This window comes from Chiloscyllium plagiosum, chromosome 2 (genome assembly GCF_004010195.1).
Source record: "Chiloscyllium plagiosum isolate BGI_BamShark_2017 chromosome 2, ASM401019v2, whole genome shotgun sequence".
NCBI classification, from domain to species: Eukaryota; Metazoa; Chordata; class Chondrichthyes; order Orectolobiformes; family Hemiscylliidae; genus Chiloscyllium; species Chiloscyllium plagiosum.
In genome coordinates, this window is record NC_057711.1 from 24,590,423 (window position 1) to 24,605,857 (window position 15,435).

Consider the following 15,435-nt stretch of genomic DNA (forward strand, 5'->3'; position numbering starts at 1 on the left):
ATGCTTACCATAAAATATACCCCAGTGATCCAAGAACTTGAATCCTTGCTTCCTGCACCAGTTCCCCAGCCACACGTTCAAGTCCATTATCTCCCTGTTTCTGGCCACACTAGCCCGAGGAACTGGAAGCAAACCGGAGGTAACCACCTTGGACGTCCTGCTTTTCAGCCTTCTTCCTAGTTCTCCGAAGTCTCGCTGTAGTATGTTCCTCCTCTTCTTCCCGACATCATTTGTGCCGACATGTACCACCACCTCTGGCTCTTCACCCTCATCCTTGAGGATTTCCTGCACTCTGTCCGCGATGTCTTTCACTCTAGCACCAGGAAAGCAACACACAATCCTTAAATCCCGTCTGCTGCCCCCAAAACCCCGGTCAGTTCCTCTCACGGTGGAGTCCCCTATTACCACGGCTCTGTGCGATGTCCGACTCTTCCGCTCTGCCTCTGCGGCAACTTTTGATTGACAAACTTGGCTGCCTTGCGAACTGGCAGTGTCATCAGTCTCTGCTTCCAAAAGCTTCCACTTGTTCCTGACAGGTACTTCTCCCGGGGTTTCTTGCACCTGTCTCCTCTCTGCCTTCCTCATCATTTTCTCTCTTCTGCTCTCTTCTGACATGATTGGTGTAATAACATCGCTGAAGGTCTTGTCCAGAAAGATCTCGTTCTCTCGGATGAGCCTAAGGTCTTCGAGTTCTTTCGTCAGCGCTGCAATATGCTCGGTCAATTGCTGAATGTGCACACACTTTCCACACATATACGAGCCAGACACACCAGAGTCGTTGACCTCCCACATCAAGCACGTAGCGCACTGTGGCGGTGAATTCCATAGGTTCACCACTCTCTCGCTGAAGACATTTCATCTTCTCTCTGTTCTAAGAGGTCTTCCCTTTACTCTAAGGCTGTGCCCTCAGGTCCTAGTCTCTCCTATCAATGGAAACATCTTCCCAACATCTATTCTGTCCAGGCCATTCAATGTTCTGTATGTTTCAATTAGATACCCCCTCATCTTTCTAAACTCCATCGAGTATAGATCCAGAGTCCTCAAACATTTCTCCTATGTTAAGCTTTTCATTCCTGGGACCATTCTCATAAACCTCCTCTGAAAATGTTCCAGAGCTAGTACATCCTTCCTGAGATATGGAGCCCAAAACTGCTCGCAATACTCCAAATGTGGTCTGACCAGAGCCTCAGAAGTACATCCCTGCTTTTATATTCAAGTCTTTTCAAAATTAATAGCCATCATTGCAATTGCCTTCCTAACTACTGTCTCAACATGCAAATTTACCTTGAGAGGGTCCTGGACTAGAATTCCCAAATTTCTTTGCATTTCAGACTTCTGAACTTTCTCCCCATTCAGAAAATAGCCCATGCCTCTATTTTTCCTATCAAAGTGCATGATCTCACACTTTACCACGTTGTACTCCATCTGCCATTTCATTGCTCACTCTCCTAACCTGTCCAAACCCTTCTGCAGTCTCCCCACCCTCTGGTCCCTCTACCTACCTTTGTATCATCTGCAAACCTTGCCAGAATGCCCTCAGTTCCTTCATCCAGATCATTAATGTATAAAGTAAAAACTTGTGGTCACAACACTGAGCCTTGCGGAACACCATTTATCACCAGCTGCTATCCTAAGAAGGACTCTTTTATGCCCACTCTCTGCTTTCTGCCAGACAGCCAAGTTTCTATCCATGCTAGCATCTTGCCTCTAACACCATAGGCCCTTATCTTACTCAGCAACCCCTGTGAGGCACCTTGTCAAAGGCCTTCTTGAAGTCCAGGTAGGTAACATCCATTGGCATTGGTCTAACTTGCTCGTTACTTCCTCAAAGAATTCTAGCAGATTTGTCAGGCATGACCTCCCCTTGATGAAACCATGCTGACTTTGCCCTATTTTACCATATACTTCAAAGTATTTAGAAATCTCATCCCTCACAATGGATTCCAGGATCTTACCCACGACCGAGGTTAGGGTAATCGGTCTGTAATTTTCCGTCTTTTGCTTTACTCCTTTTTTAAACAGGGGGTGTCACATTAACGATTTTCCAGTACTCACCTTATATCTATGCTGTCTAATTTTTCCCTATCCTGGGGAAAAGACCTTGACAGTTCACCATTTCCATGCCCCTCATGATTTTGTAAACTTCTACAAGGTCACCCCTCAGCCTCTGATGCTCCAGGGAAAATAGCCTACAGTTCTTACAACACCTCCTGTTGCTCAATTAGTGCAGTGTTCCACTAAAATATTCAAGGCAGTCCACTTTGAATTATCCATATCCCTAAGGAAAATTTCAGATAGCCAAATGTTTGTTCTGTCATACCAATTTGAATTTTATCAATGGATTTTGATTAGCCATTGATTAGGTCATGACAAATGAATGGAAACATCCCAGAACCATTTCTGTACTGTTGTTCTTTGATCTTACTTAGCCTTTCTGACTACTTGAGAAATTACTACACTTGTTCCTGTCAAATTATTCTGTAGAAATAAATCAACTTCATCTACAGAAAAACAACAGACAGTGCATTGAGTATAGGAGTTGGGAGTTCATGTTACAGCTGTATAGGACATTGGTTAGGCAACTATTGGAATACTGTGTGCAATTCTGGTCTCCCTCCTATAGGAAGGATGTTGTGAAACTTAAAAGGGTGCAGAAACGATCTACAAGAATGTTGCCAGGGTTGGAGGGTATGAGCTTATCGGGAGATGCTGAATAGACTGGGACTATTTTCCCAGGACATCAGAGGCTGAGTGGTTTATAGAGGTTTATAAAGTCATGAGGGGCATGGATAGGATAAATAGACAAGGTCTTTTCCCTAGGATAGGGGAAAACTAGAGGATATAGGTTTAGGGTGAGAGGGGAAAGAATTAAAAGGGCCCTAAGGGGCAATTTTTTCATACAGAGGGCAATATGTATATGGAATAAGCTGCCAGAGGAAGTGGTAGAGGCTGGTACAATTACAACATTTAAAAGGTATCTAAATGGGTATACGAATATGAAGGACTTAGAGGGATATGGGCCAAATGTTGGCAAATGGAACTAGATTTATTTAGGATATCTGGTTGACATGGATGAGTTGGACCAAAGGGTCTGTTTCTATGCTGTATATCTCTGTGACACTATGACTGTCCCGATAGCTCCAACCCTCCCATCCTAGCAATATCCTTGTAAATCTTTTCTGAACCCTTTCAAGTTTAACAACATCTTCCTTATAGCAGGGAGACCAGAAATGAATGCAATATTCAAAGTTTGGGAGAAGATTTGTAACTCGGGTGCTCGTTGTTGTGGTTCTGTTCGCCGAACTGGGAATTTGTGTTGCAGACGTTTCGTCCCCTGTCTAGGTGACATCCTCAGTGCTTGGGAGTCTCCTGTGAAGCGCTTCTGTGATGTTTCCTCCGGCATTTATAGTGGTTTAAATATGCCGCTTCCGGTTGTCAGTTCCAGCTGCCCGCTGCAGTGGCCGGTATATTGGGTCCAGGTCGATGTGCTTATTGATTGAATCTGTGGATGAGTGCCATGCCTCGAGGAATTCCCTGGCTGTTCTCTGTTTGGCTTGTCCTATAATAGCAGTGTTGTCCCAGTCGAACTCATGTTGCTTGTCATCTGTGTGTGTGGCTACTAAGGATAGTTGGTCATGTCGTTTCGTAGGCTAATTAACCTACACCAACTAGCCACGAAACGACATGACCAGCTATCCTTAGTAGCCACACACTCAGATGACAAGCAACATGAGTTCAACTGGGACAACACTACTATTATAGGACAAGCCAAACAGAGAACAGCCTGGGAATTCCTAGAGGCATGGCACTCATCCACAGATTCAATCAATAAGCACATCGACCTGGACCCAATATACTGACCACTGCAGTGGACAGCTGGAACTGACAACCGGAAGCGGCAGGTACAAATCATTATAAATGCCTGAGGAAACATCACAGAAGCGCTTCACAGGAGGCTCCCAAGCACTGAGGATGTCACCTAGACAGGGGGCGAAACATCTGCAGCACAAATTCCCAGCTCGGCAAACAGAACCACAACAAACATGAATGCAATATTCCAAAAATGGCCGAACCAATGTCCAGCACAACCGCAACATGACTTCCCAACTCCTGTAATCAATACATTGACGAAGAAAGGCAAACGTGCCAAATGCCTTCTTCACTATCCACGGGATCTGTGTACCTGCCTCACTCACAGTCACACCCTCCTGTCCCTGACTACAGACCAGATTCAATGTAATTAACCTAAAGGTTGTGACTGCCTCCTGAAACACATTGTCCTGGTACCCTTCCCCCACTGCCTAATGGGTTGAGATGTCTGCAGCTTGTCTGCTCGGTGGTGAATTTCCTTGAATAGCCAACATTTACTGCAAGCGTGAGCACCATAATTGCACTGACATTCATCAACTCCTACATACTACAGCTGCGACACATTGCCAGCCTCGCCATCTCAATTTAATTCAACTAATTAATAATAATGTTCAAAATTTTAAAGGTGTGTTTCTCATTTGTACTCTTTAGCTATAATCCCTCCTGGTCTAAATAATTGGTTAGTTGAAAGACATGGAAGAAGTACCGACCAGTCACCCACCCATATTCCTGTGGTGGAAATGTGTTGCTGGAAAAGCGCAGCAGGTCAGGCAGCATCCAGGGAACAGGAGAATCGACGTTTCGGGCATAAGCCCTTCTATCAGAGGTCAGTCATCTCAGCTCAAGAACATGTCTGCAGGAGTTTTTCAGAGTGTTGGCCGAGGTCCAACCATCTTCAGCTGCTTCATCAATTACCTGCCCTTCCTGAAGAAGGGCTTATGCCCGAAACGTCGATTCTCCTGTTCCCTGGATGCTGCCTGACCTGCTGCGCTTTTCCAGCAACACATTTCCAGCTCTGATCTCCAGCATCTGCAGACCTCACTTTCTCCTCATATTCCTGTGGTGTCATGTTTTGGCTGAAGAGATTCCTTGCCATTAGTTTTCATTTCCTGCCATCGCTGACTTTCTCATGCTTCTGCTTTTGAAGCTGCTGACACTGCTCTGTCTCTCTCCTGCTCTTTATGAAGCTGCCCAGATTCAGCCCCTGACCTCATTCCAGCCTTGGTTAAAACATGGTAAAAAAACACTGAATTCCAGAGGTGAGGTGAGAGTGACAGCCTTTGACATCAAGAGTGCATTCGACTGAATGCGCCATCAAGGAGTTCTAGCAAAACTGGAATCAGTGCGAATCAGATGCAAACTCTCTGCTGGCTGGAGTCATACCTGGCACATTGGAAGATAGTTCTGGTTATCAGAGGTCAGTCATCTCAGCTCAAGAACATGTCTGCAGGAGTTTTTCAGAGTGTTGGCCGAGGTCCAACCATCTTCAGCTGCTTCATCAATTACCTGCCCTCCGTCATAAAGTCAGAAGTGGGGATAATCTCCAATGATTGCATAATGTTGAGCGCCATTTGTGACTCCTCAGATACTGAAGCAGTCCATGTTTAAATGCAGTAGGGCCTGGACAATATCCAGGCTTGGCCTGACAAGTGGCAAGTAACATTAATGCCACACAAATACCAGGCAATGACCATCACCAAACAGAGGTAATTTAATCACCCCTCCTTGACTATCAGTAGTGTTATCAACACTAAAATCCCCAAGGTCAACATTATGGAACTTAGGATGACCCATTGACCAGAAACTGAAATGGACAGTAGCTACAAGAACAGGTCAGAGGGTAGGAATATTGTACCTCTTAACTCCCCAAAGCTTGTCCACCATCTATAAGGCATAAGTCAGAAGTGTGATAGAATACTCCCCACTTGCCTGGCTGGATACAGCTGAAACTTTATTGCTGGAACAGCACAGCAGGTCAGGCAGCATCTAGGGAACAGAAGATTCGACGTTTCGGGCACATGCCCTTCTTCAGGAATGAGCAGAGAGTGTTCAGCAGGAGAAGATAAAAGGTAGGGAGGAGGGACTTGGAGGAGGGGCGTTGGAAATGTGATAGGTGGAAAGAGGTCAAGGTGAGGGTGATAGGTCGGAGTAGGGTGGAGGCGGAGAGGTCAAGAAGAAGACTGCAGGTCAGGAAGGCGTTGCCGGGCTGGAGGGATTCGGCTGAGACAAGTTGGGGGGAGGGGGGATGAAGAAACTGGTGAAGTCCAAGTTCATCCCCTGTGGTTGGAGGGTTCCCAGTCGGAAGATAAGACGCTCCTCCTCCGACCGTCGGGTTGTTGTGGTTTGGCGGTGGATGAGTCCAATGACCTGCATATCCTCGGTGGAGTGGGAGGGGGAGTTGAAATGCTGTGCCACAGGTTGGTTGGGTTGGTTCGTCCGGGTGGCCCAGAGGTGCTCTCTGAATCGCTCCGCAAGTAGGCGGTCTGTCTCCCCAATATAGAGGAGGCCACACCGGCTGCAGCGGATGCAGTAGATGATGTGGGTGGAGGTGCAGGTGAATCTGTGGCGGATATGGGAGTTTCCTTTTGGGCCTTGGAGAGGAGTGAGGGGGGAGGTGTGGGCGCAAGTGTTGCACCTCCTGCGGTTGCAAGGGAAGGTGCCGGGAGTGGTGGTTGGGTCGGTGGGGTGTGTGGATCTGACAAGGGAGTCGCGGAGGGAGTGGTCTCTACGGAAAGCTGATAGGGGAGGGGAGGGAAATATATCCTTGGTGCTGGGGTCTGTTTGGAGGTGGCGGAAGTGACGGCGGATGATGCGCTGTACATGGAGATTGGTGGGGTGGTAGGTGAGGACCAGTGGGGTTCTGTCCTGGTGGCGGTTGGAGGGGCGGGGCTCAAGGCAACACTGAAGAAGCTTGACACCATCCAGGACAAAGCAACCCGCTTGATTGACACCACATCCACTTCCTCTATTACCGATGCTTAGTAGCAGGAGTCCTATCTACAAGGTGCTCTGTAGAAATTCACTAAAGATCCTTAGACACCTTCTGCTAAACCCATAACCCTTTCTATTTAGAAGGACAAGGGCAGATACATGATATTACCACCATCTGCATATTCCCCTCCAGGCCATTCACCATCCTGACTTGAAAATATATAGCCGTTCTTCACTGTCTCTGGATCAAAATCCTGGCATTCCCACCCTAAGGGCATTGTAGGTCAACCTACAGCAGGTGAATTGCAGCAGTTCAAGAAAGCAGCTCACCCTCACCTTCTCAAAGACAGTTAGGGACAGGCAACAAGTGCTGGCCCAGCCGGTGATGTCCACGTCCCATGAGTGAATAAATTAAAAAGAAGTGTCATTTCCATATAAAAGATGCTTCCTTAAAATAATTTGTGAATTAAGAACTGATTTGTAGATGTAACTCTCCTTTAGACTGCGAGGGATTAGAATTAAAAATACATACCAGCATCAAAGCAGCAGTCTTAAACAAGGCTAAGGATTAGTTTATTGAAAACTACAGTCAGAGCTATTCAAGTAAAAGTTATAAAGTTATTAACTTTAAATACATATACAAACATTAAAAGTAGGTAAGGATGAAAAGTACACAAAAAGATTAAAATAAGTTCAGTCTTTGAAACTGTTGGAGGCCTATTGCTTTGTGAAATAACTCTCTCTGATGTGGCGGGGTTAAAACACGAAGGCAGATTCAGCAGCTATGACGAATTCTGTAGCTAAATAGCTGGTGTTTGTCCTCTTAGTCATTAGTTCTGCTTGCAGATTACCTGGATATTTTCAGCAAAGAAGCGGTCAATTTCTGAATACCTTCCTTTTTGTGCCGTTGTGGCCCAGAAACCTCTGTCAGGATGTCTGTCAGAGTTCTTCCTGGTCAGTGTGCACAAAATGGCTATTTGTAGCCAGACTTTATCCAGGCCAATGACTGCATTAAACATCCAAGGAGTTTTTGGCTTGGCAAATTATTGGAACAGTCATACTGGAATATTTTTGAAGTACCTTTCTAACTCATTACCATTTCCATAGAAACTATGGGTTTTCTCACGTTTAGAAGAATTAATAGCCAACCCTGAAGGAGTCTTGCCTTTTAATGACTGTGATTAGCTCCAGAGAAGAATCTGACAAGATCTAAACAAGCACCAAAAGGTGCCAAAATGTCTGTCCAGCCCTGTATTTTGAAAAAGGCTTTTAAATACTATTTATAGATTTGAGAGCAAAAGTATACCTTTTAAAGTTGCTGCCTATAAAGTCTCTAACATCATAATTGTTCATCGTAACACTTGATTGACATTTTCTTTCCCTCTTATCTGTTTAATTGTTTCTTAACATTAACTAAAGCTAAACAGAGTTGCTTTGGAATTTGGAAACCTCTGGAATGCAGATAAAAACTTTAGGAAGTGCTCAATAATTAAAGAAAATATTGAGATGTTGCTCTTTGGTAAACACAAAACATTATTCTCTTTATGTTTCAGTGCGATAAGCAAAAGTATAATTGATATGAGGTTAAAAAACGATGCAGTAGTTTCCACTTCGGGTGCATTTGTTGGCTTTGTGCCAGTACCCAAAAATTATCGCAATCCTGAAAAATGTTTCATCTCAAATTAAGTTACATATCTCTGAATTAGTTAAATTGAAACAAAGATCCACGAACGCTGGAGACGTTAAACAAAAACAGGTATTGCTGAAGAAACTCAGTATTTGTGGTGACAAAGCAGAGTTAATGCTTCAGTTCTGTTGAGCCCTGTTCAGGGCACTTTACCTATCTCAGCTTAACTGCTGCTGAGATGCCCTTCCATTGTTTTGTTGCATATGGGCCTGACTCTACCAACACCACCTTGGTCAATCCTAAGCGGAGCCCAATCACTAACCCTGACCCTAACCATAACCAAAACCATAACCCTGATCCGGCTCGAAACCTTAAATCTACACCTAACCCTTACACTAAAACTAACCTTAATTGTAACCCTAAACCTAACTCTAGACCAAACTCTAACTCTAACCCTAACTGTAACCCTTACCGTAGCCCTAATCCTAACCCTAACCCTAACCCTTAATTTACACCTGGCTCTAGCCCTAACTCTTACCTTATCCTTCACATATCCCTAATCCCATCCTTCGGCCTTCCCTAAACTGGAGATCATTGAAAAGTCACCCATCACAACCTGCACTATGCCCCATTTGGCCCCCATCTTGTTCTCACTGACCTACACTGGTTCTCAGTTCAGCAACATTTCCACGTTTGTGCAGACCTAAAATCCCCAAGATATCTGCACACTTCCAATTCTGTCTCGATGTGCACCAGGTTTCAATTACTTCACCAATGGTAGCAGTGTCTTCAAGTATTGAGGCCTGAAGCCCTGGAACTCCCTCCTGTCAGTTCTCTCCCTCGCTGTATCTCTTTCCCCTCTGAGATGCTCCTTAAAACAAACTTCTTTGACTGTATTTGTCTTAATTTGTTTTAGTGTGACTGTACTAGATTTTGTCTCATAATACTCCATGAAACATTTGGCATGTTATATTGTACATAAAGAAGTGCTATATACTTAGGAATAGTTGCAAAACATTGCTTTAAACATTTACTTTATGTTTTTTAAAGTGATAGACCATTAAGATGCAGAAGTAGAAGTAGGTCATTCAGCCCATTGAATCTGATTAGATTACTTACAGTGTGGAAACAGGCCCTTCGGCCCAACAAGTACACACCGACCCGCTAAAGCACAACCCTCACAGACCCATTCCCCTACATTTACCCTTTCATGTAACACGACAGGCAATTTAGCATGGCCAATTCACCTAGCCTACACGTTTTTGGACTGTGGGAGGAAACCCAGGGCGAATGTGCAAACTCCACACAGACGGTCGCCTGAGGCGGGAATTGAACCTGGGTCTCTGGTGCTGTGAGGCAACAGTGCTCACCACTGTGCCACCGTGCCACCCCGCTATGCCTTTCAATGAGACCATGATTGATTTGATAGACCTCAACTTCACTTTTTTGCCTTTCTCCCATAAGACTTGAATCCTTTATAATGATTGGTAACGTTTGACTTAGCTTGCTGTAGGTAGATTTATCATTACTGAAGATTAGAATTTTTAATCATAATTAAATCACTTCCTCTGAATAATTTGATTATAAATCTCCAAAATTCACTTTTTACAAAATTCTGAAATCCTGTTTTGTTCTATCAAGGTGCATTAGTCATTTTCTTAAAGAATTGGTAAAGCTGCCATAGTCCCACCAGACCATATGCAATTAATGGTGGTTTAACCTGAGGGTCACCACACCTCATGCAAAGGGAGAGGATGAGAAGGCGAGCCCTTCATGGTAACCATGGTGTGGGAATTGAACCAATGCTGTTATCATTACTACACTACAAACCAGCCATCTGAGCTGTCCCCATTCTTTTAGAGAAGTAAAGCAAAAATTACATTTGAAAAATAACCTTTGTTGTCTTTGGATCCAAAAGAACCAATCAAAGAATCAATAAAATCCTAGAAGGTCCAGTAATATCCTTCCAGGAAGGAAGCCTGATGACCTCACTTAGTCTGGCCTACATGAGACTCCAAATAACGTGGTTGATTCTTAGGAGGCCTTTGAAATGAATCACCAAATTATTCCAATGGAGAAGGAGGCCACTCAGCCCATCGTGACTGCACTAGTTTTATTACCTAGTGATAGTCTCCTGCCTTTTCCCCATATCTGTGTATTTTGTGGTCATGCAAACTACTCAGTTTAAGGGCAATTAGGGATGGACAACAAATTTTTGCCTTGCCAGCAATGTCCATATCTGATAAAAGAAAGAAAGGAGGAAATAAAATTTGGGCATCTCATTGAATGTCTGTAAACGAGTGCATTTAGGAGAGACTTTCAAGAGTAATTACTCCATCCTGGATGCTGCTTTAACCTCCTTCCAGGGTGATGTCTCTAAATGAGCAGAACTGACCCTGAAAAAGGAGTTCTAAAAAATTCAATTTATGCTTAAATGTTTATAATCTAACTAAGCTGATTTTGGCTGAGTTGCTCTAAAAAATACCAAGACAATTGTATAGAAGCTCCAGGCCATCATGTTTTGGTAGTTATTCATGATTTAATTGACAAGATTACATGGTTTTCTAACTGAACAGGAACGGAACTCCTCAGAAAATCCGAGAGGATTGCTTACACAGCACTTGGCGTGTGCATATTCTATGCCTTCGGTTACATGCTTCTGCCACTTTGTGCATATTACATCCGAGATTGGAGGATGTTACTGCTCACTTTGACTCTCCCAGAGATTCTATATGTCCCTCTTTGGTGGTGAGTAAATGCATTGTTCATTGATTTAAGTTAAATTGCAATGTCAGACTAATATAGCTCCCATTCAAGGCAGAGGGTCGTTTAGTTTTGGAACTCCCTTTACCAAACCGTAATGGAAGTAGGATAACTGAATATTTATAAGGCAGAGGGAGGTAGATTTGTGACTGACAAGGGAGTCAATATTTATCAGGTGTAGGAGTGAATGTGGAGTTGAGGCCACAATCAGATCAGCCAGAGTCTTGCAAACAGTTACACCCGAAATGTCCAACATCTGCAGTTTTTTTTGTCTCTGTATCAATATTATGCTGTAGATGGCCTGAATAAGCTGAGGGTCAGACTTCTGTCCCTCACTGAATGACCTCCTGGCCTCAATAGGAACTAGACGACCTGAATGTCCAGCAGCTCCTCATATGATATGATCCATAACTGGGAGTTGATCCTTTGTAAATGGACACTACGGTGACAGCTCATCTGTTCCGCACTCATGATCAGTCACAGATGCAGTGGTCAGCTTTTACTCTGAGATAAGTGTTTCTTATGTAGTGATGCTTATTCTAACTCCCAGAATACAAAAACATGCCTTTGTACTAAAACATTCAATGAAAGTCTACAATGGTTCCTGGTATCTCCTTTTCATTACAATCTGGGCAATTCCACATCTGGGCTCGGACTGAAAGATTTGGTCACAAATTGTAGCACACTTTTAGCAGCATATCATGCTGCAAGTGACGCCAGTAAGATGGAGATTGTCACCTTTATGCAATCAACTCACTTGTCATAGCATGGTGATGACATCATGAGTATGCCTTAAAGGTGTATTGCATACTAGCTTTGAGACTATGAGGGGATGAATGGTCTACTCTTGTTCCTATGTTTCTGTAATCTTATGTTCCAATATTCCTAGTTTCCTATAAGATATAACACAACAGCTCTGGCAGTCCCAGGAGTGCACAAGAGTGCTGAGTGCTGCTGGGATTATAAGAAAGCCCAGGGGCAAGTGTCTTGGATAGGTAAGTCGGGCCTTCCTGCCAGGGAGAGATTGAGCAATTGTTGGGAGGTAGGTTTTGGGTGGCCAGGCATGAAAGAATGTATAAAAGGGTGGTTATGATCTTAGATGGAATACTCCAGATGCATAGAGGGCATCCCATAAACATGTAACACTCCCACCCTTGTTTCTGGTCTTTTCATCAACTTTGGTGATAATATGGACTCCCTGCTGTTGCTACTTTGCACTGCTGTGCATGTTCGCATATTATGGCAGTAGAGGAACATTGAGATCCTGTCACTTAAGGCTCTCAATAAGCCTAAAGGCAAGCAGAGCACCATGCTTACATTCTGCTCTTCTCCCTAACCCTGTAACGTAGGGAAAGGTTAGCAGGTATGTAGGAGGGCAGTGGGCTAACTACCTATTGTATATTATATGCCTCCTGCCAAACTGTTTGTGCTGACTTTGCATGGGTGAAATGACCATTTTCTTATTCACCGATTTGTTTCTTCAAATTGTAGGTATATACCTGAATCTCCTCGATGGTTGCTAACACAAGGTTATGTGGAACAAGCTGAAGCTATATTGAAAGATGCTGCTCGGAAAAATGGCATTACACATCCTGGGGTGATATTTGATACAACGTGCCATAGTACGGTAAATATGTATTATTGCTTATTTGTTCGTGTCTTTCTTTGGCACTGCCTTATGCAGGGTTTTAAATCTTTTCAATGTGTTTCGTACTCATCATACAACATTTAGTTTTTTTTAGTGACTGAATTAAGAAATTAAGGATCCAAGACTGAGTACAGCCAAAATGGAGGGAGAAAAGGAGAAGATGCAATAAATCTGGTGGTGCAGATTAGGGTCATCCGAGTTTGTGTTAGCACTGTTAGGATGTGAAGGATATGTACACCTTTTGGATTCATTGATTTCCTACTCCTTTTTCCTCCAGGAGCCTGTGGATAGGAATAGGCATGAACACAATTATTTGGATCTGATTATAACTGCCAACATAAGGAATGTGACAATCCTTTCTTTCTTTATATGGTGAGTGGAGAATTCATTAACAAAACCCTCCCAGCAAACTCTACCACCAAAATCTACATACTCTCAAAGAACAGTTATCATATTATTCTGTTAGCTTCCCCCTTTTAATGAAGGATTCTTGCATGCATCCCCACAATTTCTTTGAAAGGCATCGTATAGTGGAAGCATTGTTGTCAGTAATTGAAAGCAAGGAGGGTAATCTTATTGGGAACTGAAGACCGGAAACCCTCGTAAAGAATGGCGCAACCTACTTAGTGAGAGGCAGCCAATTGAGAAAACCCCACAAAGAATATTCAATCTTTCTGTTCCTTGATGAGTGAACCATCAGTTATAACCAGCAGGAACAAAATAGCACATGGGGAAGATCAGCAGCTATAAAGCTGCCCGGGCTAGATATCAGGAGGAAGCTATGGACATCTTGAGAAAACCCATTGAAGAGGTGCTAGGAGTTGGAGAAGATGAGTTAGATGTCATCCTGACGGTACAAGACATACAGTCGGTGGAACAGTTACAGTGGTCTCTTGAAATATATTTGATTACCTTTGGAGCACAGAGTTTTTAAAACAATTCTTTAGTTTTTGCTTCTTTCAAGGGTTTTGGAGGAGTAGGGAGCCCTCTGGCATGGCACAGTGAGTAGCACTGCTGTCTCACAGTGCCATGGATCTAGGTTCAATTCCAGTCTTGGGTGACTTATTGTGTGGAGCTTGCATATTCTTCAAATGTCAGCGTGGGCTTCCTCCAGGTGTTCCAGTTTCCTCCCACAATGCAGATTAGATGGATTGGCCATAGCGTTCAGGGATGTATAGGCTAGGTGAATTAGCCACGGTAAATGTGATATGCAGGGGAATTTGAGTCTGGGTGGGATCCTCTTCAGATTTCATGGACAAAATGGCCTCCTTCCATACTGTAGGGGTTTTTTAATGTTGGCCATTTGTTGCTTGGATATTTTGTCCACGTCTATTTTTAATTATTCATATATTTGTAAGCCCATGATAAATCGGAAAAAAAAGCTCGCTCATGTTAAAATGTTTTAAAATTGTTCTTAATTTATTTTTCATACTTGCCTGATATTATCAATTTACTGAAAAAGAGCTGATAATTTTCCCATTTTTTTCAAGTCCCCTCGCAGCTTTTTTTTGAATTTTGTGTAAAAATTCAAAGACCCTGAGAGTTTAATCCCAAAGCTTTTAATAATGTTTGGGTCAAATATCTATGTAATATAATTAAAGATATTAATTATCTTTAATTACTTGTTGAAAACAAGTAAAGACAATTTGACTTTAATCTTATTAATGTGAAGGAATTTTAGCTCACAAGTCCTAATTGATAGTCTGAATTCAGAGGCACCACAGGCCTTAGATCTGTATGACCTGGTGTGATTGCATTTGTTTGTTATAAAATGCTTTCATCTTCACTACCTCCCTCTTTTTGTAGATATTTAATGTAGCACACAGCTAAGAAACTGTTATGTGGTAAACCCCTGCTTTGGGAAACTCCTTGCTCAGGTGAAGATCCATTATTCTGAGTCTAAATGGTTAACTAATAAAAACACATCCCTTGCTGCAGTACACATATTACCAGGGTAAATTATGTGAGCAAATGCTGCAATTCCTGTTGCCTTTAACCTCAGGGAGAGTTCAGTTTCCTGGGTGAAAATATTCAGAAAATATGGTGGACGCTGGGATTACCACCTCCACCATGTTAATATAACTCTGCGATTTCTAAGCCTTTCCTGACAGGATGGAGAGGGTGTAGCTTAGTCACAGCCCATAGCTGAGTCAGGACCTACAAAATATTAACACCCCAGAAGGGCATTTTCCTGCTACCCGCTACCATTGTTAACTAAAATGTCTCTGGGTTGAGCTGTTAAAGTTGACTTCTGCTTTTCTTGCACCACTGGATCAAAGGAATGATTTTATTGGCAGGAACAATGTGCAGATGCAGTGTAATCGAAATGGTACCATTTTGATAAGACGAGAGCAGAGGTATCTGGGTACATATTCACAAATCTCTGAAAGGTCTGTTGATAAAGTGGTTATAGGATACTTGGCTTTGTTAACCAGTGACGGAAATGTGTTGCTGGAAAAGCGCAGCAGGTCAGGCAGCATCTAGGGAACAGGAGAATCGACGTTTCGGGCATTAGCCCTTCTTCAGGAATGAGGGAAGTTGGTCCAGCAGGCCAAGATAAAAGATAGGGAGGAGGGACTTGGGGGAGGGGCGTCGG

General features: G+C 43.3%; 1 protein-coding gene across 4 annotated transcripts in view; it reads left to right on the top strand.

The window, feature by feature from the left end:
* LOC122557619 (solute carrier family 22 member 5-like) overlaps positions 1-15,435 on the top strand; it is a 114,198-nt gene that overhangs the window by 63,242 nt on the left and 35,521 nt on the right. For all 4 annotated transcript variants that reach the window (XM_043705390.1, XM_043705400.1, XM_043705370.1 and 1 more), the window contains exons 5-7: positions 11,005-11,176; positions 12,683-12,818; positions 13,117-13,211. In XM_043705390.1, the coding sequence (XP_043561325.1) occupies positions 11,005-11,176; positions 12,683-12,818; positions 13,117-13,211 (403 nt within the window). The remainder of the gene's footprint in view (positions 1-11,004; positions 11,177-12,682; positions 12,819-13,116; positions 13,212-15,435) is intronic.